The sequence below is a fragment of the Marmota monax genome, unplaced genomic scaffold (assembly GCF_021218885.2).
Source record: "Marmota monax isolate L192 unplaced genomic scaffold, Marmota_monax_Labrador192_F-V1.1 WCK01_AAM20220418_F8-fsc00298, whole genome shotgun sequence".
Classification (NCBI taxonomy): Eukaryota; Metazoa; Chordata; class Mammalia; order Rodentia; family Sciuridae; genus Marmota; species Marmota monax.
The window spans coordinates 617,032-640,870 of record NW_026694888.1 but is presented as its reverse complement, the minus strand read 5'-3'; the positions used below and the strand labels follow the sequence as shown (position 1 = coordinate 640,870).

Here is a 23,839-nt window from a genome sequence, read left to right as displayed (position 1 = left end):
GGGCCAGGTGCAGCTCTAGGAAGCAGGATGGGGATGGACCAAGCTCGCCTCTGATCTGGTCCAACAAGACTGAAGAACGAGTCCCCAAAGGTGCAGACTGTCCGAAAGACTTACAGCTCAAAATACTTAGAGGAATACAAAATACCCAGCAAGACACACCAGCTTTCAAAGGAACAGGCAAAAAGAACCCATGACAAAGAGAACAGAAAACAACCCAGAAACAGAGATGACGGGACCAGCAGGCCACGGACACCAGGCAGGTGTCCTGCACTGTCTGTGGTTTGCAGCCTGAAAAAAGACTGCCTGAGCTGGGCACTGAGGACACAGAAGACGTTAAGACTCAGACTCAGCTTCTGGAGTCAGACCCACTGATGTCCAGAGGGACACTCACCAGCTGGGATCCTGGAGGACAGGCTTGCCACCCAGGCAGACTGAATGCGCCACACAGGGAGCAGACGTGAGCCACCCGGCAGCCTGACAGGAACCAGGCCCAGAAGCCCACTCCCAACACGACACTTTGCAAAAATGCGGGAAAGACTAGGCACCGGACACACTCTGGGGACACCAAGGGTCAGTGTTCACACCAGAGGGAACAGAAGGCACAAGCGACCGGGAGCTGCAGGAACAGCGTCCACTGGGGAAGCACACATTACCTCCGTCTCTTAAAAACAATAAAACCAAAAGGTCAATGATCCACAGTGGGGGGGGGTGTCTCGTGACCATACCGGCAGGGGCAGAGGCCCACTGTGTCACAGAGGGCACACACTGAGGACCTCGGGTTGGATCTCCAGAGCCACCCTGAGTGTGCCAATGCAGCGGGGAAAAGAGAACCCTAAAAGAAAAGGAACTGGTGAGGCATGGGGACAGGACGAGGAAGCTGCAGGCACACAGCTGGGGGAGCAGTAGGTGGGGCCGCAGCCCACAGCTGCCTCTGCCTGTGGTGTCTCTGCGGGGTCCCCTGCGTTGGTTCTCTCATGGTGGACCCGTTCTATTCGCAGATGGACAAGATGGATGGGAACTGGGAACCTGTGCACAGAAGGCTGAAGGAGAGACAGGAAGGCAGGGTGCCGTGGAGAGCAGGGGCAGAGCGCTTCAGAGCCAGCCACACAGGAGACACCTCGCAGTGACAGGTCGGGGGCCAAGGCCCCGAGGGTCTGAGAAGGTTAAGGGAGTGGGCAGGGCCACAGCCACACAACACTGACCCCAAACACACTAGGCATGATGGACTCCACAACACCTGGGCTTTACTGCATCTAGAAACGCAGTCTAATGTTCTGGTCAAGCATATGGAGGACGCCATGTGCAAGACGTGGCACTGGATCAGACTGACCAGACAAACCACAGCTCAGAGATTCCCCTGACGATGTGAGTTGTGGACAGCAGACGTGCAGGCACTGTCAGGAGGGACGAGCGGGCCCTGCTGTCTGGTTCTCAATGAGGGGGCGGAGGCAGAAAGCAGAAAAAGGCAGAGCAGAGGACCAGGAAGCTGTGTGCTAGTGACCTGGCCAGCACGCGTGAAAGAACCCATCAAGACCAGAACAAGGGGGCTGGGGATGTGGCTCAAGCGGTAGCGCGCTCGCCTGGCATGCGTGCGGCCCGGGTTCCATCCTCAGCACCACATACAAAGATGTTGTGTCTGCCGAGAACTAAAAAATAAATATTAAAAAAAAATTTCTCTCTCTCTCTCTCTTTCTCTCCCACTCTTTCTTTTGGGAAAAAAAAAAAAAGACCAGAACACGGAGGGGAGGGGCTGCTACGGTGGACACCACCACAACGGCAAGAGGAGACACTCCACCACGGGGGGACGCCGAGCCACCCTGCAGACCGCAGAGGCTCTACCATTAAGGGGGACCATGAGCCACCCTGCAGACCACAGAGCCTGCACACCTGCCCACTGCAGCTGTAGGCCGGCCCTGGCCATGCCTGGGTGGCAGCTACCTTCCCTGGCTTGAAGTGGTGCTGGTTTCCTGGGAGTACACGTCAGAACAGACAAACTCGACACTGTGAGTGATTGTACACTGCTTTTTTTAAAGAAGCTGAAGAAAACACGGTATGCCTGCTCAGATGACGCTTTTCAAGGGCTCAAGAGGACCAGGTCACTGCTATGGGGCTAAGTGATGAGCACCCAACAGACAAGAGGCAGAACTGCTGACCACTCGCCCAGCAATGCCTGGTTTTAGAGCTGCAGTGGCCACCAGGCCTGACCACCCTGCGTGTGGCCCACCGGGAGCCCCCGTTACCAGGTCTTTCTGGATGGACAGGATCCGGCTCCGGGCAGCCTCACAGTTGGCTCTCTTGCCTGTGATGATGATGGTCTCGGAATTGCTGTTCTCCGCGGGAAGGTCGATCTTGGTGTTGCTTTCCTCGCGGATCTAGGAGAGGGAGGCGAAGCTGAGAGGCTGCAGGCCTCCCAGACAGGGGCACTACACACTTTGCCTGGAGGGGAGGCCCGTCTCCGCCTTCCCACAGCAGTCACCTTCTTGATGTTTGCACCACCTTTCCCAATGATGTTCTTGTGAAACTGTTTGAAGATTGGAACAGAAATCGAATAGCTATTCTCCACCTGCAACACAGGACATGGCAGTGACACCGCGGTCAGACATGCGCCCGGAGCCTGCTCTCCTCCCAGCCTAGCTGAGCATCAGAATCTGTCCTCACAACCACCTGGCATGTCACAGCCAACTGGTCTGAAGTCCCTGTCTACAGCAGCCTGCAGTTGGTCAACTAGCACCCACCAGGTCTGTCCAGGGGCCCTAACCATCATACTGGCTGGGGGAGTGTGTTACCTGCCAGGATAGGAGCTGGGTGAGGAAGGTGCTTGGACCCCACAACAGGGCAGCACACAGCCCCCAGTGCTCCTGGGGACCAGCAGCCAGGTAGCAGTACACAGTACCCTTCAGACCCCCTCACGATCACCTCCCAGGGCTGGAGCCGTGGATAGCGCCAGGCCATGGCTTTCCCATCAGTCCCTCCTCCATACTCCCCAAGCCCTCTCCCACTTCAACTCCACATAAGATGTTCTCAAAGTTACTGGTGGTCTGAGCATGAAGGCATTAAGGAGGTGCCACCTCACTGTCCAGGTCCCTAAGAGAGCAGACCCTTCCCCACACAGAGCACTTAGGGGCAGAGTCGGGAGTCTGAGGGGCAGGCGCCCTAGGCCATGTCCAGCCCTGCCTCACGGGGAGGCCTCTAGAAGGCCTACCAGGTCGGCCACCATCTTCTGCATGTACTTGGTGCATTTTTCCACCTCGTTCTTGGGCCCTCTGAGTTGGACAATGTCGCTTTTCTGTGCTGGGTCTGGGAAGTTGATGATAACCTGGAACAACCAACCAGGAGACTGAGCGGGTTCAGAGGTCCTGAGCATTCCTTAGGTGCAGGAGAGCACTCCCGGAGAGCTGGGGTGCAGCTCAGGGGCAGAGCGCTTGCCCAAGCATGTGAGCCCCCAGGTAATCCCCAGCACCACGGGGGGAGGGAGAGGAAAGCCTCTGGGGAACTTTTACCTCTGGGAATTTGTCACGAATTTCACGGATGCGTTCACCTTTCTGCCCAATGATTGTGCGATGAAATCTCTGCTCAATGATTAGATCCTTGGTACGCTCGTTTTCCTAAAAACAATTAGCACTGATGAAGCCCCTGGTGACACGAGAGCTGCCTGTGAGTGTGGACACAGGATCCTGGGCTCTGCTGCATAGCCCATCTGTCGCCCAGCAGCGGGCGAGGGGCACCCCGGAGCAGCAGCCGTGAGACTGCCCGCTGCAGGACGCCTCATCTCTCCAATCATGTCACACTCTGAGTCACCTGGCAGTGTCACTTTCTTGAGGGTACAATTACTGAGGTAGGGGGGGCAAGGCCCTGCAGTGGGTCACCGGCACCTGCTTCTACAAGGCAGAGGGGAGTTGGCACCGCATGCCTGGGGGCAATCCCTTCCCAACACAGGGCAGCTCAGGGGGAGACTGAGAAGGATGCCTGACACATCCTACCCAGACCAAGGAACCAACCCCAGGGCTCCAGCCTCCTGGAAACACCAGAGGGAGCCAGCAGGGCACCAGTGGAGATGAAGTCCAGGCAGGGGCAGGACCAGACTGGCACCTGATGACAGAACTCAGTGGTCCAGAGGAGGAAGGAGACGCTGGAGCAAGGTGCCCTGGGGAAGGGCTAGGGTGAGGAGAAGCAGGGACACTGGACTGGAGACAGAGCTCGGAACTACTGGAGGGCGGCAGGGGGCGGGCTACACCTGGATGGCACCTGAGGACACTAGAAATCACTGCCAATAAAACAGAAGCCTTCCAAAGTGAGGCTCTGCACATGGGTCTCGGGCGAGTTCATTTACCCACATGGGGTAAATGACTGCAGTGTTTGGCTTTCTGGCCTCTTGGAGGGCCCAGGACTTCCATGTGCAGCTGAGTTGAGGACTGCTGCTGTGTGGCTGTGTGCACTGGGCTCATGGAGGCCAGAGTGCTCTGTGGGAGAGTCCAGCACTTCTGCCTGTGGGCGGAAACCCTCTGGGCAGACACCCTGAGTGAGAGCCACCTGGGGTCCTGGGGTGCGCCTGTGCTTCTCCAGCACAGCTGGGGCTGAGGGAGACATGCTAGTAATTTTGGCAGCACGAAAGCGCCCAACACAGGATGGGGCAACTCCCACCCAGGACCACACACCCTAGCAATGCCCCACCCACCCACCCCGAGGCAGCCAGACACAGGCCTGTGCTTTCCTGGGGACTCACCATGCGAGAGGCCAGCTCCAACAGCTCCCGCTTGGCCTGCTGCACGCCCTGAGGGTCCCCCTCGATGCGGATTAGGTTGCTCTTCTCGCTGTCAGGAGGGATGCGCACAGACACCTTGTACTGGTCTTTGATTCTGTTGACTTGGGACACAAAAGAAGATGGGGCAGCTTGGATACAGAAGCTCTGAGGTCTACAGACACCAGACAGCGAGGAGGGACAGGGCCAAGCCTCAATAACCTCAGCAGTTATTCCCACTAACCCAAAATGACCACCAGCCTCCAACACGAGAGCATCCACCATCTGCACTGGGAGCTGTCGTGACCTTTGCTGGACTGCAAGGTTTCCAGTGCGGGCCAGCTCCCAGCATCACCCACAGGCTGGCACTGCCCTGAGGCTTCACATGTGCCAGGACCATGGAGTTGGAGGTTTGCTGGTCTGGGGTATGGCTGGGGCTTTAGAGTATTTACAAGATCCCAGGAGGTAATAAAGTGCAAATTTGCAACTGATGGTTCAAGTAAAAAATTACATGCGTTAGCTCAAGACAGAAACGCTCGCCGACTGACCACAGTGGTGGGACCCCACCCCATTGAGACTGCGCATCAGCTTAGACCCCACTGAGTGGTTTCCTGTCCTCACAAAACAACTGGGATGGCCACTCTCCTGCTGCCACCGACTCTGGACAGAAACATGGTGTTCACTGGAGATGCAGGTCCCCAAGCAACAAGGCAGGCACTGCCCACTGTGCAGTGAAGAGAAGCCAGCTCCTGGGAGACCAGAAGGCTCTGGATGGATGTCCCATGCTGTGCAATTGTGAGAGGGACAGGAATGAAGAACTGGCTCTTTTGGGGGAGGGGGAGGGTGTGGGTCAAGAGCAGCAGGACAGAGAAGTGGGCAGCAGATTTTAGATTATGGAAAAGTAAAAAGTGAGGGTCTGGAATTGGATCACAAGACAGAATGGATGCAATTCTTTGACCATGCTGTGCTCAGAGCTTCTGCAATTCCCAGGTGGCACAAACCAGAAACGTCGTCAGAATTGTACTGCTGAACCTCCCTGGAGTTCTTAACCAAAACCAAGAGCAAACCTCAGAACTGAGGTTGTGGTGTGCGCAGGACAAGCGGTGTGGAGAGGTGAACACCACCCGAGGACCCTTTGCACCTGAGACTGCCGTCCCCATCACAGACACGGCCCAGAACACAGAGAGGATGCCGAGTTCCAAGCCCCAGTGTGGCAGGCAGGCTTCCAGCTGTTCGCCATGGAGAAAGGCTGTATGATGTCAGTCACAAGCAGGCCCAGGAAGGACCCTCTGCCAACTAGGAAGGGTGTGTGTGCACCCCACATTCCACACTCAAGGTGAAGCCTGGGGCCCAGAGCCACTCCCAGACAGGTGCAGTGACCCAAGCACAGGACAAGGCTTGCAGAGGCCATCCTGGATTGTAGCCAAGTGCTCCTTCAACACGTGCCCAAGTCACTGCATTTTTGTGCTGTCCCTATTGTATGACCCAGATGTTTCTCCATGTTGACAATGGGCGGACAGTGACGGAGGGCTCACCTGTGGCCTCCCCAAGGTGGTAGATATGGGTAGGAAGTCTGGGAAATGAGTTGGCCAGGACAACAGCACTCGCCAGAAAGGCCAAACCCAGCAAGCCCGCTGTCAAGGGAGTGTGCCACCCCCAGCCCACTCACTGTTGGCCCCGCTCTTCCCGATGAGGTGCCTGTGGAACCTGTGGTCAATGCTAATCTCCACATAGTCCATCCGGTTGACCTGTGGGAGGAGCACAGGGCAGAGAGGAACACTTTTGGTCCCTGGGATTTGCTGGTTATTTGAAAGTCCTTTCTTCAAAATGCAGGTTTCTTCCCTGGGGACTCAAGCTTCTCACTGTTTCAGGACTGTTCCTCACTAGAGAGGCAATCCCCAGGAGATGTGCTTCGCCCAGCCCACCCACAGGGCCCCGGCTCCCTAGCACAGGCTGCTCCGGGGGTGCTCACCAGGTCCTTGACCATGCTTTCGATCTGCTCCTGGGCCACACTCACGTCCTCGGTGGGGCCTTCCAGGGTGATCCTGTCCTCACCTTCAGTGAACTCAATGTGCACCTACCAAACCCAAGTGAGGAGAGGGACCGTGCAGCTGCAGTGACTTCAGCCCATGCCACCGCTGTTCCCAGAGGGCCAGAGGGCACTCTTGTGGGGGCAGCAGATGACCCCAAGCTGCTTCACAAAAATACAGGTGACGGACAGTCATATCCACCCCCACTACAGAGAGCAGAGGGATGGGGTGGGGGACTATCCTAGCACAAACACCACAGTCTGGTAAGCTTTCCTCTCTCCTTTCCTATACGCGGTGCTGGCCCAGAACCACCGACTTAAGCGCAGGAACACCACTGGCACTCCACCCCGTGGGCACTTCTGGAGGGCCAGCTCCACCTCAGTTGTACGGGGCGGAGCTTTGCAGCAAGAACAGCTGCCCAGTTGGTGGGGCGGCTTGCTCCCTCCTGACAGTGCACCCACCAGCACCGGATGAACCAAGAGTCCACAGCCAGGAAAGGCGAAACCAGGACCCAGCATGCAGGACACCAACTCAACAGAGCAGGCGTGAGGGGCCACAGCAGCCCTGTGCTGCTTCCTTCCAGCTTCCCGGGGGCTCTGGTCTCCCCTTTGGTTGCAGGTTAAATTTATTTATTTGGGTTGGGGTTGTGGCTCAGTGGTAGAGCGCTTGCCTAACATGTGTGAGGCCCTGGGTTCGATCCTCAGCACCACATAAAAGTAAATAAGTAAAATAAAGATATTAAAAAAAAAATAAACTTAAAAAACCTGGGGCCTTGCACTAGCATGGCAGGCAAGTGCTCTGCCACTGAGAAGCACCCCCAGCCTGTCTCCCCTCTGGAAAAGGACAGCACTGTAGAGGGTGAAAAGGCCCATGAAATTAATACGTAAGAGTCTGTCTGAAGTGTCACGCTTCCAACTATTAATGAGGTCATACAGCACAATTATTAACTGGAATGCTTCTGAAGACACTTGTCAAACCCAGCAACACTCTGTCCCTGGTTACAAACAGCAGATTTATTCTGCAATCCCACAGCTAGCTTCATCCCAGTAGGATTCGTCCCAGTAGGACGAATGAGCTGGAGAATGTGCCCGCCTTCAAAGGCACCCACAGGACAAACGGCAACAAGGTGTGTCAGACAAACCTGACGGGGGATAAGGGCCCCTCACCTTGGGCATCTGCTGTGTTATCTTGGCCAGGTTCTGCCCTTTCTTGCCGATGATGAACCGGTGAAGCCAGGAGGGGGCGGACACTGAGGAGACGGTGAAGCTGTTGGCCTGGGGAGACAGGGGAGCAGACTCGCAGGTTTGTGGAGCTCGAGGTCAGGCTACAAAAGAACCAGACTGTGCCTTTGGGGCTTGTGGGTGTGTGCTCCCCAGCTGGGCACACCCCTCCGGCAGCTACCTTGGCGTAGACCTCAGTCAGCGCCTGGCCCAGCTTCTCGGGCTCCCCTCGCAGGATCACCGTCTCAGAGGCGCTGTCTGAGGGTGGGATCTCCACAGAAACCCCAGTTCTCTCCAGGATCTCCTGTAGGGAGTTGCCTTTGGGCCCGATGACATACTTGTGCTGAGACTTCTTCACCTCCACTGCAATGGTCGTGGTCTTCTTTTTCTAAGTGGGAGGCCACAGCAGTAGTCAGAGGGAAAGGTGCAGAAGCAGGCGGTGGACAGGCCTCCACGGCCAGCAGCAGAGGGCCCTGACTACCAGTGCCAATGTCTATCAAGTGGGGACCATGAGGGGCCCTCCCCAGAAACTCACTTTCCAAAAACAGGACTTCCCTGAGCCAGGTCACCCCTGGACGGTAACACTAGGACCTGGAAGACTTAAGAACTCCAAGTCCTTTCCCAAAACCAGGGAGCGAGTCTCAGGCCTCAAAGTTGGTCAATCTGAGTTATAGTTTCATCAAAGACACGGACAGATCTGAGTCTTATGTGCCACCGTAGGAGGTGACCTATCAGTATGGACAGGACTGCAAGGACAACCACCCTGGAGCGGGCCAGCAGTGTGTGTGTGAGGTGGGCAACAAGCCTAACCAGGCCACAGGGGTACTGAGCTTTGTGTCCAAAGAGAGCAGAACATGGGTCAGATGAAGCCCTGGCTAAACCTCCACCCTTGGACCCCACCGTCCGTCCTGCCCATGGGCTCCACCTCTGCACACCTTCTCCTCGTAAATCTTCTTGATGCGAGCCACAGCCTGTGCCAGCTGCTCCTTCTCTCCAGTGAAGACGATTTCTGTCCGGCTGACACTGGGAGGGGGGATGTTGATGCGCGTCCCTGTTTCCTGCATGATCTCACCCACGAGTCTATTGTAGGGCCCAGCAATGAAGGGGTGGAAGGCCTTCTCCACCTCCAGCCTCTCCACGGCACGCTTGTCCTGGAAAGCACAGGTATACTGGTGAGGACACCTGAGAACAGCGCCACTGGTTCACACAGGAGTGGCTGCCCATGAGCAGCCAGGGTGGCCTTGGGCAGGTGGGCAGGGAGGCCTCACCTGCTCGGCAGAGATGAGCAGGACCTCATGGCGAGCCTTCTCAATGCCCTCTTTGGTGCCAGTGATCTTGATCTGGTTGCTGGGGTCATCTGGGCGTGGTATCTGGATTTTGGTTGCGGTTTTTAGCTCCAAGTCTTGCAATTTCTCTCCATTTTTGCCGATCACAAAACGATGGTGCTCTTTAGGAATGGCAACAGTTGCTGAGGCCTATAGCAGGTAGCAAACCAAAGAAAACAAGAATGCTTGCAGTTCTGTGAACAAGGTACTCTCTGGTTGGAATGCCCACCAAACCCTCCCCAGATGGGAGAATGGCATGAGGCCAGGCCAGTAGGCAGGAGCCCACAACAAAGGCAGGGCAGGAATAGGCCCATGGCCGCAGACCGGGAAGCTGGCCCAGCACTGCTTTATCAACTTCTGGACTCTGGAATCAGCAGCCTAACTTAGATAAACAATGAAGGTTTAAAGGCTGCAATACACTGGTAGAGAGCTGTCTGGCACGCACAAGGCCTGGGGCTCCATACCCAGCACAACCAAGAGAAAAAGAACAGCCAGATGCAAACACAAGAAAAGGTAGAACGTGTGTGTTATAAGTTAGGAAACAGGGCTGGGCAGGTAGCTCAGTGGTGAAGCGCTTGTCCAGCATGTCCAAGGTCTTGGGTTTGATCCCTGGCACCACAAATCAAATAAAAAAGGTTGGTACTGATTTAAACATAAACACATAAACAGGAAATCACCCCTTAAGAGATCTAAAAGAATGTTCCCATCATAAAGATGTCAATCCTTGTGTAAGACTGACTTTTAAGAACTACTGCAGTTGAAGGCAGAGTAGACTAGAACGCTCACAGGGTAACACAAGCCAGAGCAGGACACACAAGAAAGCCCTAGGAGGGGCAGCTCAGGGTAGGGTGGTGACAGTGGTGTAGACATGCCACGGCCAGGAGAACCTCGGCACAGACACAGACTAAGGGCCAGGACTGGAAACCCAGAGGCAGAGCTGGACTCTGTGCGCTCAGGACATGGCAGGAGTAGTCCTCCAGGCCCTGGGGAGGACGGTCCTCTAAGACTGGTGCTGATGCAGGGATAGCCCATGGCAAGAGGTGACCCAACCAACCCTTCACCCCATCTGAGATGCATCCCAGAAAGACCCAGAAGTAAAATGCAAGAACGTCCTTACGCAGGCCTGAAGAATACACGGAAATCTTTCTTATGACTTGTAAACAAAATAAACTTTCATAACAATGACTCAAAATAATACACATAATAGATGTGACTACATAAGAATAAAATATTCACTTAGCAAAACTTACTAGGATCAACTGAATGACAGTCTGAAAAAATTATTTGTAATTTTCATCAATGACTAAGATTTTTTTGTGGGAGTGGGGACTAGGCATGGGGCCTTGCACACACTAGGCAAGAACTTTACCACTGAGCAATAACCCAGCCCTTTTTATTTTGTTTTGAGACAGGGCCTCACTGCACTGCTGAGGTTGGCATTGAACATGCAATCCTCCTGACTCAGCCTTCTGAGTAGCTGGCTTCATAGGCATGCATCACCTTGCTCTGCTCAGATATATATAGTAGATCCTGAAGATTGAGTGCAATGAACAACTTCATACAAAAAAGGCTAAAGGACAAACATTTCTCTGGCATATGCATGTAACTCTACCCGCCCAGGAGGCCAAGGCAGGAGCAACTTAGTGAGACCCTGACTCAAAAATAAAAAAAAAATTAAAAAAATTTTTTTTAGATGTTGATGGAGCTTTATTTTATTCATTTATTTATATGTGATGCTGAGAATCAAACCCAGTGCCTCACACATGCTAGGTAAGCGCTCTACCACTACAATCCCAGCCCCTGTCTCAAAATTAAAATAAAATAAAATAAAATAAGACCTGGCTCTGTGATTAAGCACTTCTGGGTTCAATCCCTAGTACCCTCTCCCTCCAAAAGAGGCTAAAGAACAGACATTTGACAGAAAAAAAGAAAAAATTGCAATTGAAAAGCATGCTCGACTACCTCTCAGACTGGCACAACCCAGGTCCTGGGGCCCAGGCCTTCTCTGCTTGCTGATGGGCATGTGCACACTCCCTCTGAGGGGAGGAGCTGGCTGGCTGGCCATCCTCCTGCAGGACCCCATCCCAGGATGCACTGGGACCAAGCAGGAAGTGGCCCAGGAACAGAATTCAAACCTGCAGAGCCTGGAGAAACCACTAAAGCCAGCAGCGTGCAGGTACCTCTCACTGAAATGCAAAGAGGAGCAAGCCACAGAGGAGGCAGGAAGGGCCAACTTGGAGAGGGTGGGGACGGGGGTTGGCGCCCCAGAGCCCTGACTGGCACCCCTGCACTGCAGTCAGATGTGTGCTGGAGCACAGCTTACTTTAGTGTTTTGTGGTTCTGGGGACTGAAGCCAGAGCCTTGCCCCTGCTGAAGAGGCTCTGCCCCGAGCCACACCCCAGCCCTCTGTGAAGATTTTGTTTCAGATGGGGGTCTCACTAAGTTGCTGAGGCTGATCTTGAATTTACAATTCTCCTGCCTCAGCCTCCAGTGTAGCTGGTCTTACAGGTGTGTGCACCACTGCACCCAGCTTGAAATAATATTTAAAAAGTGAAAATAAACAGAAACAAATGCACCTAACTTATATAGGAAAACCCAGAAAAAAAAAATCACTGCGATTTAAAAACCACACCATTTCCCCTTCACTAGAGATGGTTCGCACTCCTGACCTTCCTCTCTCATGAGTCCCTCTTCTTAGCTCTGCTCCTGCTGCATCTGGACTGGCGTCTCCAACTGCATGTCCCACCCAACAGGCTCAAGGACAAACAGCTGACTCCAGGTCTGGGAAGGAAACTCCAAAATCAGCCCAAGATGCCCTTCTGCTGAAAGCGTCGGAGCCCAGAGTGCTGAGGGAATGCAGCCTGCTGGGTGAGGCACTTCCAGCCGGCCCCTCCTGCCTGATCACCACTGGAGAGGCGAGCAGGGGAGAGGCACCCAGTGCCTACCAGGCACTTCCTGCCCAGCGTTGCAAAGCATAGTCCCTCCTCTCCAGAGGGCCACCCAGTGGACGGGCAGATGCAGAAAAGAAAACCAGGCAGGGACCACCCATGGTGGCAGCACCACTCATGTGGCAGCTGTGGCACAGTGGTGGGCACACCTGGGATCACAGGGACTCCAAAGGCTGAGGCAGGAGGGTGGCAACCAAGTGAGAGCCTGCCTTATGCTAAAGGCGCAGCAAGAGCTGGGCATGTGGCTCCGTGATGGAGCACCCTGGCTCGATCCCCAGTACCAGGAAAAACGAGACAACTAGGCAGCCAGAGACCAACGGGGAGACTCAGGGACCACGCAGGGCATACAGACCACCTCAGGCCTCACACCAGCCCCAGCCAATTGTGAGGGGCAGCAGCACAAAGCCCTTTCCACACATCAGTGGCACTGAAGAGGGGTGAGGTGTACCACTGAGGCTAAGACTCGTGACACTGAGCTCCAATGCTGGCTGGTGTAGACTGTGACTGAGACTGACGTGAAAACGAAGGCTGGAGGAGAGGAGAGAGCGAGAGGCAAGGCACAGACCGGGTCGGTCGTGAGTGTGCCAAGACCTCCGTCAACCTTGCTAAGGCAGCTCGTGGCACAGTGACTGTGGCTCAGCATCTGCCTGGTAAGCAAGAGGGCCTGGGTTCCATCCCCAGCCCCTCAAAAGAAGTTATATACACACAGTAGACTATTTGCAGGTAAAATAATGTGTATGAGGTTCACTTTGAAATGACCAAGGGGCTGGAGTGTGGCTCAGTGGTAGGGTACTTTTTAGCATTCATGAGGCCCTGGGTTCCAGCCCCAGCATGGCTAAATCAAGCAAGCAAGCAAACAGCAAGGGTGTGGACCAGGAAAAGTGCTTCTGCACGGCCCATACACGATGGTTCCCCATGGGGTGTTCCGCCACAAAGCAAATGCGCAAATGTCTGTGACAAGCAGACAGCAATGGACACTTCAGAGTCTCTCTGCATCTCTCTGCACAATGCTCAACTACTAGAGTATTTCCACCTCTGTGACCTTGACCTGTGTAACTCCATGAGGCCACTGGGAGTCTGAGACTATCTCTGGGACCCGCGTGGCTGAGCCTGTGGCAGCAGAGGGCCACACACCCCTACAAACTATGGCATCCCCGAGCCAGCTCCCACAGCGGAGGCAGGAGGAGCCCAGTTCTGAACCAACCATCCAGCGTGGAAGCTGTCGTGTAAAGACCCTGCCTCAGGGAAGCTCTCCACCTTGATCTTGAGGAAAGTGTACCATAGATTTACTTAGTCCACTGGTTCCCAAATAAATTCAGTACGATTGCTGGACAGCCAGGAACAGGAATGGGTTTAAAACAAGCACAACCTGCGGGCATCCGGGCGGATCGCCAGTTCCAGGCCATCCTGCCAACTCGGCAAGATCCAGTCTCAAGAGGCTCTGGGTTTGATCCCCAATACAACAAACAAGAAAGACAGTATCTGAAATCGGAACTCCCAATCTGGGGCCTGGTAGTGTGTACCAACACAGACATGCTAGCTGATTCTCAGGCGAAGTCGGAGATGGCAGCTCTACACCATCTAGCAAGCCTAGGTCTTTTTCCCACAGTATCTCAAACTCTGGGATAAGCCTTCACATTTTCAGTACATCCACTCAAATGCCTGAATGGTAGGTGTTCCAGTTCTATTGCAATATCAAGAGTTTTAAATGTTGCTATTCTAATTCCAAATGACTGAGTTGCTCCACTGGTAGAAGAATCTGGAGAGGGACTAGGTGCACCAGGAGCTGGGGACACTCACCTGAGTCTGCAATCGAGCGACAATGTCCTTCCGGGCTTTCATGACAGCATCCAGCTTCCCTGAGACCATGATGGAGAGGCCTTGATCTTTGGCCAGAGACAGCTCCAGGTGAGCGCCAGTCCTCTGCATGATCTCAAGGCAGATCTTGGCTTGTTCACCTTCTCCAAACTGGTTCATGTCCTTGTACTTCCTTTCCTCCAGGGGCACGTGGAACACCTGCTCAGGAAAAATCAAAAGTGGAGGGAGGTTAAGATGTCAGAGAAGAGAAGTGCAACCATGAGGCAGTGGGGACCCCTGATCATTCATGAGCAGCACGGCCCCAGGGCAGCCAGTGGCTCTCAGGGGCTGTGCTCTGGGGCAGAGGACAGCTACACCACTGCACTAAGGACTGAAGACGAGCAATAGGAAGCCTGTGGGGCTGACCATTAGGGAGGCAGCCACATGGGTGGAATGGACAGCAGGACCTTGGGATGGCTGGGCAGAGGAGAGAGCAGGGGGCAGCAGGAGGTGGAGAGAACACGGGTGAAGGGTGCACGTCAAGGGCACTGTCTGGATCCCTGTGGTAAAAGTTGACAAGTTTTAAATTAGGACAGATTCTGCTTAATGACTCAATGGCTTTATGGGGACTGGGACCACAGCAAGTGGCACTCAACAAGATCATTAGCAGGACAACTTGTTGTTGGCAGTGATGGAAAGAAGGGTGGCCAGGTGCTTGTGAGCACAGAGGGAGAACGCCTGTCAAGGCAGGGCGGTCACTCCTCACCATGGGCAGACATGGATTCCTGTGGAAGCTGAGGCCCACCGACAGCTCACAGTCAGGGCACAGAGGGGAGGGTACGTGCAGCTCAGGAGAAGCAAGACTAGCACCTGAAGGCCCTGCTGGTGTGGACAGGTAGGGCAGCTCCAGCAGGTGGGAATGAGAACTAGACAATAGTGGGGGAAATGCATGGGGTACGGCGAGGTGAAGAGGGTGCCTGCCTTCCATGAGACTGCTGTCCCCTGCATGACCAATGACAGGGAGCAGGCAGACCCACCTGAGTGATGACGGAGGCCTTGATGGGCCGGATCTTGGTGCTCCAGGCTCCGGCAGGTTCCTGGGCACTGTCCAAGCATGCTGCCTTCTCAGGAAGTGGGGGGAAGGCATCCTTGTAGGTGGGAGGGTCGCTCTCCTCTTCTGAATTTAAAGTAGCCACTGGACCAGCCATCACAGATTAAAGGAAGAGATGACTTTAGTGAACACACTGGGAGGGTTCCAGTGGACGCCGTCACCGAGATGCCAGCTGCTTGAATAACATCCGCCACCTTCTCATTCCCAGGAGAGGAAAAGGTCCAGCAGTCATCAGCCCCTCTTGGCATGTGAGCCAGACTGGGCCGGAGACTCCCGATCCCTGACACTAAGTCTTCCCACCTCGACATGGTCCCTTATGAATGGTCAGCATGGTGACTATGAGCCCTACTCCCACACTGGGGCCAGTGAGCCCCTGAAGGCAGAATTTGCCACCGATGTTTGCAGATTCTGACATCATGATGTTGACTGTGACCGGCACAGAGCAAACAGAACAGTGCCGCCCAGCATGGTCTGCAGCAGCCACCTTCGAGGTGGGCTCCAGCTGGCTTTGCACCATGGTACACAGTGCTGAAATCAATTCCAGTGGGAGTAACTATCTCTGATCTCCCCCAACCCAAAGCAGGAACAGCAGGACCTGCAGAAGGCAGTGTCCCTAATCACTGTGGCTCTTGTGGTCTCTGTTCACGTTTCTGTCCCATTAAGCATGATCTCTGTGGAAGCAAGGGCATGGCTATCCTGGGCTCCCCTGAGCTCCCAGAGCAAGGCCCCAGGAAAGTACCCAGTGTACAGGTGTGCAAACACACTCTCTCTCTCTCTCACACACACAGACACACAGCCAGAGGCAAGATCTGTACCCAGGACAAGGCAGTGCTGCCTGGGGCTGGGTTCTGTTGGTGCCACCTGCAGTCGCAATGTGATGCACTAAGTAGAAAGACCTTAGGCCCCAAGCATTCAGAACCAGGGGAGCAGCAGTACCCAGGGTCCCATCCCCTGATGGTCACTAGAAACAGACATTCCAAGTATGGTCAGCAGGACTGAGGCAGGGATTTTAAATAATTTTAAATGCAATAAGTAACAATTCAATTACTGAAAAACTTTAAAAATGTCTTTAACAACTTGGAGTAAAATGATCTGCTCTTTAATAGAAAATTTTCAGAAATTTAATTCAGTTAAAGGGTTTTAATATAATTTAGTATTCAAATCAAAATGTCCTATAGTTATAAATACACACCAAATTTTGAAGGAAAAGAAAAAACATGAAATGTCAGGTTTTTATTTTTCTTCTACATTAAAGAAATGTTGGAATGGATATTTTATAACATATTGTGTTAAAATACATTAAAATCAGTTTCACCCATTCCTTTTCACTTGCCGTGGGTACAAAGCAAGACACAGCTGTTTGGATGACCTCCCCTCCCCAGCCCAGAGTGCCCTGGTAGCTCTGAGGGGTGTGGCAGCCCGTCTCCAGCACAGTGTGCAGCAGAGCTCTGTGCTTCACTGCCAGGATGCGGCGCCCACAACCGGGACAGCAACTCTGAAAAAAGATCCTGGTGGTTACCAGAGCTCAATTCAATGAATCTGCCAAAGGCTGTCCACGCTTGGCTTCTCCTGTGCCTGGCCAGTTACACATGCACACCGAGCAATGCAAAACAGAGTGCATGGAATGGGTAGGGCAAAGACCCTTCCAGAAAGACGTGGGATGTGGCAAGCTTTGCCAGGAAGTTAGCAAGAGGAGACCCAAAGGAGCTATCACCTTTGATTTGCTGCGGAACCAGTCCACTTCGGTGTTCGGCAAAACTCTCTTGTGTCAAAACTGCAACGGAGCTCATGGTTGATCTCACACCCACACGTGATCCGGGTAAGCCACTACACTCAGAAAGGGGAGTCAAACAGAGGGAAAGTCAAAGCTGACACTCAACTGCCTCTGAGACAGTTAACCAAAGTTTTTTTTTTTTCTTTTTTTTTTTTTAGAGAGAGAGAGAAAGAGAGAGAATTTTAATATTTATTTTTTAGTTTTCTGCGGACACAACATCTTTGTATGTGGTGCTGAGGATCGAACCCAGGCTGCACACATGCCAGGCAAGCGCGCTACCGCTTGAGCCACATCCCCAGCCCAGTTAACCAAAGTTTTAACTAGGGTTTTATTTTCATTTGCATTAAAACTACAACTTTTGTTTTCTTTGTAATCTCTGATGTGAACTGATTCCCAAACTCTCACCAAGGGAGAACAGGAAAAAATAGGAGTAAGGCAGGTTTTAGGACAGCTGGTCAACTGTCCTCTCCAAGGGAGCCTTCTATCAAGGAACAAAGCTCTGGCCAAGAGCTGCTCAGGGTTGGAGAGACTGTACCCACCTCCCCACTAGAGCGGCCACCCAGAGTCTGCACCATCCCTCACTCAGAGCCCTGGGACTGGTAGCACCTGTCCCTGGCTGGCCCATTCCCTGGCACAGATGGCACCTCAATCTTTCTCCTCAGGGCTACCTGGACCTCTCTGCTCATCTGTCAGTGTGTTCACTGTGTGCCTCCTGACATTACAGGGTGCTGCTCTGGACAGTTGCTACAAAGAGCCATAGGATACCCAGGTGCTCATTCAGGGCCCAGAAGAGCCACTCCAGAGTCCCAGGCATGGCAGGAAATATCTGCCTCCATGCTCCGTGGTGGTCACCCAGCAGGTGCATATATGGTGCTGAATGTCCCTGACACCTGTGACTGACTTTTCTCCTCCACTGTCTCCCAGGTATCAGAGAGACACAAAGGAGGGGAGAGCCTGGCTCAAAGCACAGTCCTCAGTAGGACAGCAGCTCTAAGGTGGGAGTGCCTGCTTCCCTCTCCTGGCCCAACACCAGGGAGTACCTTGCTACACGAGCAAGGCTGTTTTTGCCACACAGCTTGGACCCAGGGTCTCACATGCGTCACCTTTGCAAAAAACAGGAGTGCCAAGTTAACTTATCATGAAGGAACAAGGTTTTGCATAAATTTTACAACAAAGATTTCTGCCCAAGTTCGGAAAATTAAGTTCTGCTTCCTAAAGCAAAATAAGATCCAAATTTGGATAATTCTTTTTTTTTTTTGAGAGAGAGAGAAATTTTTTTTTAAATATTTATTATTATTATTATTATTATTTTTTAGTTTTCGGCGAACACAACATCTTTGTTTGTATGTGGTGCCGAGGATCGAACCCGGGCCGCACGCATGCCAGGCGAGCGCGCTACACTTGAGCCACATCCCCAGCCCAAATTTGGATAATTCTTAACAAATATAATTCACATGCAAGAATATAAGATTGAAAACAGATGGAAGGCAGAGGGCACCTCTGAAGGGCATGTGCCTTAGACTGTGATGCTGAGAGTAAAGTCACAGAGATGGCCGTTCAGGAGAGGCGCCGCCGAGGACAGAAGGCACACAGGGCCGTGGAGACACCTGCCCAGCACCTGACACTTTGGGTGGTAGAGTCAAACTTACCAGCAAAACGGTCGGTAGCCAGAAAGTCCGTCCCGAGGCCGCCTCTGTCAGCCTGCCAGCTTTTACTGGGATGGGATACAATGGAGAGAACAGAGAAAAAAACAGAGAAAAGTTACTTATTCACATCTTGAAGCCAAGATCCGTGCATCTTCTAGTGAGAAAGGCCAGAATCTTTTTTACGACGTGGCTGTTGAGACCAATACTCAGGCAAGCTGCAAGCTTAGGCCATTAGTTTTGACCCAAATATCACATGAAACCTGACCCATTGCACCTCTTCTAGGGACCTGAGGGAGTGACCACTGAGTGTCAAAACTTAAATCTAACCAGTTGGCAGGAATATTCTCACAAAATCGACAGGCTCTCCTGAGGGTTAGTCACCCTTCCTCTACCCTCAGAGCCTCTGGGTCAGGGAGGGTGTGATGCTGGGCTATGGCACAGGACAGAAAAGGGACCTAAGAGCTCCTGAGCTTCCAGGGTAACCCAGAGCTCCTGTCTTTTTAAGAATTCTCAGTAACTCTGCAGTCCCTTTGTTCTTGCTGTTATCCTGTAAAAGTCCTTCAGTCCCTTCTAATCCACTGAGGATTTAGAAACCAGGTCATAAAATCGCAGGACTGGAAGGAACCTTCAAAGGCCACTGGGGGAGGACCAAGAAGGACCCTGTGAAGTGAGAGTCACAGCTTCCACACCTTGCGGGGGGCTTGTGGGTGAGCGACCCCATCAGGTAGACCACCTGACTGCATACAGCCCCGTGGGCTCCTGAACTCACAAAGTGGGCTTTACGGTAGGTAGGAGCCCGAGTCCAGGAGGAGAAACAACAGCAGGAACAGGACCATTCTGTCTGACCAGAGAGCAACTACAGACTCGCGAGAGAAGTGAGAATCAGGGTCCCAGGCTCCAGCAGAGGAGGGGGACTCGATGGCGACCTAGGCCCAGGGTTTGAAACACAGGCCAGAGGCCATAGTCCCTCAGGGAGCCCTCACATTAGCCACACAGGTGTGCCCTAACTGAAGGAAGGGGGACAAACTGATTGGGAATATTTTATATAAGAGTAGCATCGGGGCTGGGGATGTGGCTCAAGCGGTAGCGCGCTCGCCTGGCATGCGTGTGGCCCGGGTTCAATCCTCAGCACCACATACAAAAAAAAAAAAAACAAGAGTAGCATCAACAAATTCTAATTTATAAATCTTTAAGACTAAAGTGAAGGAGAAAACCTGTTAAATTATGAACAGTAGAATGTTCATGAGTCACACCTGTTCCCTGAGGTTCCCAGGGTATGGCCAGTCCATGCAGAGCCCGTCTAAGAAGATGGGGTGCTCTGGACATATGCCTCTGGCCCCTGCTCCCACCCGTCCCGCAATCTTTCTGCGAGCTCTGCTGTCGACCTGCATCTTTATGGTCTGGTCTCCCACATGAGGTCATCCTGGTTCAGGCTCTGATGTCTCTTTGCTCCCTTCTTCAGTGGTGGGGTTAAACCCAGGACCTCCTTCATGCTTGGGAAAGCTCTCTACCACTGAGCTGCATCCCTGACCCTTTTCAACATTTTAAGACAGGGCCTTGCTAAATCACTGTGACAGTCCTGGAGCCTGCAGCCCCCTCCTGCCTCGGCCCCCAAGTGGCTGGCATTACGAGTATACAACTGCATCCAGTTCCAATGTCACTTCTTAAGCCCAGACGCCCACACCTTACCAAGCCAGATTCGTCCTTGTGACCTCAAATTACACCCACATGCTTACGTCGGTGCTGCACTGACCATCACCCTGCTTTCCAGGACTGGGCACGTCTTCAGTGCCTGTGACAGCCACACAAGCTTGAGCAATGCCACATTGGCTCTCACTGACTGCAGCACAGAACTGTGCCTGGTGGGTCCCAGCAGTGTCCACTGTTAGTCTCTTCCACACCTTCTGGAAGTCCATCCCATCTAGCCCTTCTGTGGACTCCCATGTCCAAGTGGGTGAGAAAGGAGCCTGCATGCAGCTGAGCCATTTCCAGGGAGAATCTGAGCAGGGTCCCAGAACTCCCCAGTGTGCAAAGGCCATCGGCCGCCAAGGACAGCAGAAGAATCTCCAGAAACCTCCAGACTGGTCTGACAGGACACAGTGGGGCCCTAGCCTTCACATTTCAAATAATCATTTGTCAGAGCTAGAGGTACATAGACCACAACCAGGGATATGTTTAATAACCAGGGCTCTGGTTCCATCCAATAAGACTTTGTTTTTATTAACCACTCAAAACCCTGTTTTTAAAGAATCAGTTTTAAGCACATATCTGATGAACCACATGTAAACGTAGACCTCATCCCCACCTGAGACTGGGCTCAGAGTCCTTATGAAGTGCCCAGCCATTCTTCCCATGGTACCCAGCCCAAATGTCCCCCTGCCTCTGGTTTCACAGCCTCAGCAGCACTTAAGAAAGCCCCCAACCCTGCCTCCCCTGAGGACACTTAGTGGTCCAACCTGTTGCACCTGGATCTTCAATGCCTCACAAAACCCAAGGACACAGCCTGACATGTCCTCCGACGACCTGCTCCTCAGCACCGTTCTTCTAAGTTCCTGGGAGATCTAAGAAGGACCTTATCACAAGGAACAGAGGCAGTATCTCAGATTCTCACTGGATTGAATAAAACTGCTCAAGTATGGATTGAAATTGTAGAATTGTAGAATTGGTTTTCAAACACCATGGGGACGAAGTGCCCATGGGCTTCTAAGGGAGTCCAGGTCCCTGTAGGTGGCTGTTGAGGTCCAGCGTCAAGATATGGGGAAAGCTGTGACTTCTTCTCCCTTTGGGTTAGACAGAGAACTGGCCTCCTCTCTCCCCTCACTCCACCTCCCTCAGGATCCTCACAGGGCCCCAGGCCCTCAGCAGCAGCACTGCTCTGAACTACTTCTTCCACAGGAAGCTGGGGTCCTTCAGAAACCAATTCTACCCAATGCAAACCTCAAACTATTCTTAACCTGCACTTTAAAGTTTTGTTTACAAGGATGTGAATGTCATAGCAAAAAAAGTCACCACATACAAATAAATAAATATATAAAAATCAAAGATATTTTGTCCATCTACAACTAAAAAATATTTTTTAAAAAGCCACATCTCAAAATCCAACTATGCAGCTAACAGAATCAGAATCATTGGAAGAAAGGCAGAAGCCAAGAGCTTCCTCTTTTATCCCAAGAAAGGGGGTGGGAGAGCATCCAGTGGGGGCCACAAGGGAGATGGAAGTGAGAAGGCACGGGAGACAGCTGGGAGATCCCAGGAGGTCTGGCGGAAAACCTGGCTAACAAGCAGACAGCAAGGAAGGATTTAACCATAGAATTGTGTTTACTTCTCAACAAGGAAGTATCTGAGTGCCAACTATCTGTGTAAGGGACAAGCGTCTGCAGAGAGCTCCTGAGCCATGCCTCGAGGGCCTTCTAGGTCAGAGACTGCCGAGACCAGCCACGCTGTGCACTCGGTATCTGGTGGGGTGGGGGAAAGCACCAACCCCCTCCAGCAGAGATAAAGCTGCTTACTTTCACGTCCTCTGAAGTCTCGCAAGTAACGTATTTTTCAAAGTACCCAAGACCACAAACTCCAGAATAAATATAAAGTCCTGCTCCACTGAAAGATCACGAAATCTAAGTCTGCAAGCAGTGGGGGCACAGGGTGCACAGGCAGGCCGGCGCCGTTCTACCCAGCTCTGGAAGTCAGACCCGGCCAGCGGAGGAACTTTCGCAGATGCCACCTCAGCACGTCCCTCCCACAGGCCACGAGCGCCCGCGGGCGGGGACAGGCTTAAAGGGACAGTATCCCACTCGGCCTCCTGGCCTTTCATCCAAATTCGGTATTTTTCCGTAATGCATTTTTCACCCGCGGACCCTGGGGCGCGTCCAGGTCGCGCTGGGCCGAGGAGCCCGAGCAGAGGAGCAAGCTGCCTGCCCGCCACCACGTTGCCCGGCGCGGCAGGTGGAGGTGCGGCCCGGCCGGGCGGCCCAGGGCAGCCGGCCCCCGCCTCCCTGCCCCGCGCCCCGCGCCCCCAGCACCAGGCCCAGCCGCCGAAGCGCACTTGGGAAAGTTTCTGCCGGCGCGGCGGCCATGCGCAAGGACACGTAGCAGCCCCGCCCGGGCCGGCACGCGCAGACCGGGTCAGGGTCCCAGGGTCCCCGGGTCGGCCCGCGGCCCGCGCCCCCCGCCCCCGGCCTCACTCGTGGTCCCGCCGTCCGCGCGTCGGTCCGCGCCCGCTGCCGAGAAGCCGGGACGCTCGAGGCGCGGCGCCCGGGCCGTCGCTGCTATATAGGGCGGCGGCTCCAATCCCGCCGAGACACGTCAGACCGGCCGCCCGCGCCCCGCCCGCCGCGGGGTCCCCGCGCCCCGGAGTCCTGGCCCGGCCGCCCGGGCGGCTACGCGGCCAGGCCCAGCAGGGCGAGCGCACGCAGGGCCAGGGAGCGGGTGCGGGGGCTGCGCCCAGAGCCCCAGGCTCGGGACCTCCCCGCACCGCCCTCCTCCCGGCCGGCTGGCCGGCGCCGGGAGGACAGGAGGGGAGAGGGGTCAGAGCCCCGGAGGCTGGGCCACTCTCAGCCCTCAGGTCCAGCTCCTCCACACCCTCACTTCTAGGAAACAGCCCACTCCTGTCCTCAGCCGCCAACTCAATCCCCTCCAAAACCGTGAAGCCCTCTTCCTTGGTAGCGCGCAGATTCAGGCCCTACCTCCACAGACCCGCAGAGCGGCGTGGACACTCGGCAGACTCACGGGGCGGGGGCGGGGGCGGGGCAGCAGAACCCCTGCGCTCGCGGGGCTTCCTCTCAAGTGGGCAAAGAGCTCACAAGTCCGGCACCCCGTGTCTACCAAGTGACAGACAGCTGAAGACGCTTAGCAGACGCCAGGGTGCACCTGGGCTGAGGTGGCTGAGGTTCAGGAGGCACCCAGGGAGGGGTCAACAGTGTGAGAGCAGTGCTGCTCAGGGCGAGGGAAAAGGGTAAGGCAGGACACCCTGACATTCCCGGGAGGGCCACAGTGGCCTCCTATGTGCTGCACGGTCCACTCGAAAGCTGACAGGGCTTGCCAAGGGTTAGGGAGCACCGAGAGACTCCTCACTAACAGGAAAAGTAAGGAATGCTGGGAAAGCCAAGGCAGAGCTCTCACTGTGCTGGGGCCAAGTGTGAGATGCCCTGGACGGGAAAAAGGAGAGTCAATGCGCTAGAAGTCAGGGTAACTCAGGATAACTGGCACGAATGCCATAGCACTTCATGGTGTAACTCCGGGAGGGGAGATCAC

At 54.0% G+C, this 23,839-nt stretch overlaps 1 protein-coding gene across 4 annotated transcripts in view; it reads right to left on the bottom strand.

The window, feature by feature from the left end:
- The window catches only part of Hdlbp (high density lipoprotein binding protein), a 55,085-nt gene that overhangs the window by 10,529 nt on the left and 20,717 nt on the right, over nt 1-23,839 (bottom strand). For 2 of the 4 annotated variants that reach the window (XM_046426770.2, XM_046426771.2), the window contains exons 2-16: nt 18,593-18,657; nt 16,884-16,996; nt 15,096-15,253; nt 14,062-14,277; nt 9,257-9,463; nt 8,924-9,139; nt 8,170-8,376; nt 7,935-8,042; nt 6,711-6,815; nt 6,408-6,486; nt 4,724-4,863; nt 3,501-3,605; nt 3,203-3,316; nt 2,477-2,563; nt 2,241-2,372 (exon numbers count right to left, since the gene is read on the bottom strand). In XM_046426770.2, the coding sequence (XP_046282726.1) occupies nt 2,241-2,372; nt 2,477-2,563; nt 3,203-3,316; nt 3,501-3,605; nt 4,724-4,863; nt 6,408-6,486; nt 6,711-6,815; nt 7,935-8,042; nt 8,170-8,376; nt 8,924-9,139; nt 9,257-9,463; nt 14,062-14,277; nt 15,096-15,253; nt 16,884-16,959 (1,950 nt within the window). In that variant the 5' untranslated portion in view covers nt 16,960-16,996; nt 18,593-18,657. Of the gene's footprint in view, nt 1-2,240; nt 2,373-2,476; nt 2,564-3,202; nt 3,317-3,500; nt 3,606-4,723; nt 4,864-6,407; nt 6,487-6,710; nt 6,816-7,934; nt 8,043-8,169; nt 8,377-8,923; nt 9,140-9,256; nt 9,464-14,061; nt 14,278-15,095; nt 15,254-16,883; nt 16,997-18,592; nt 18,658-22,098; nt 22,321-22,770; nt 22,871-23,839 lie in introns of those variants that run through there. The other 2 variants (XM_046426769.2, XM_046426772.2) reach the window with 2 other exon arrangements.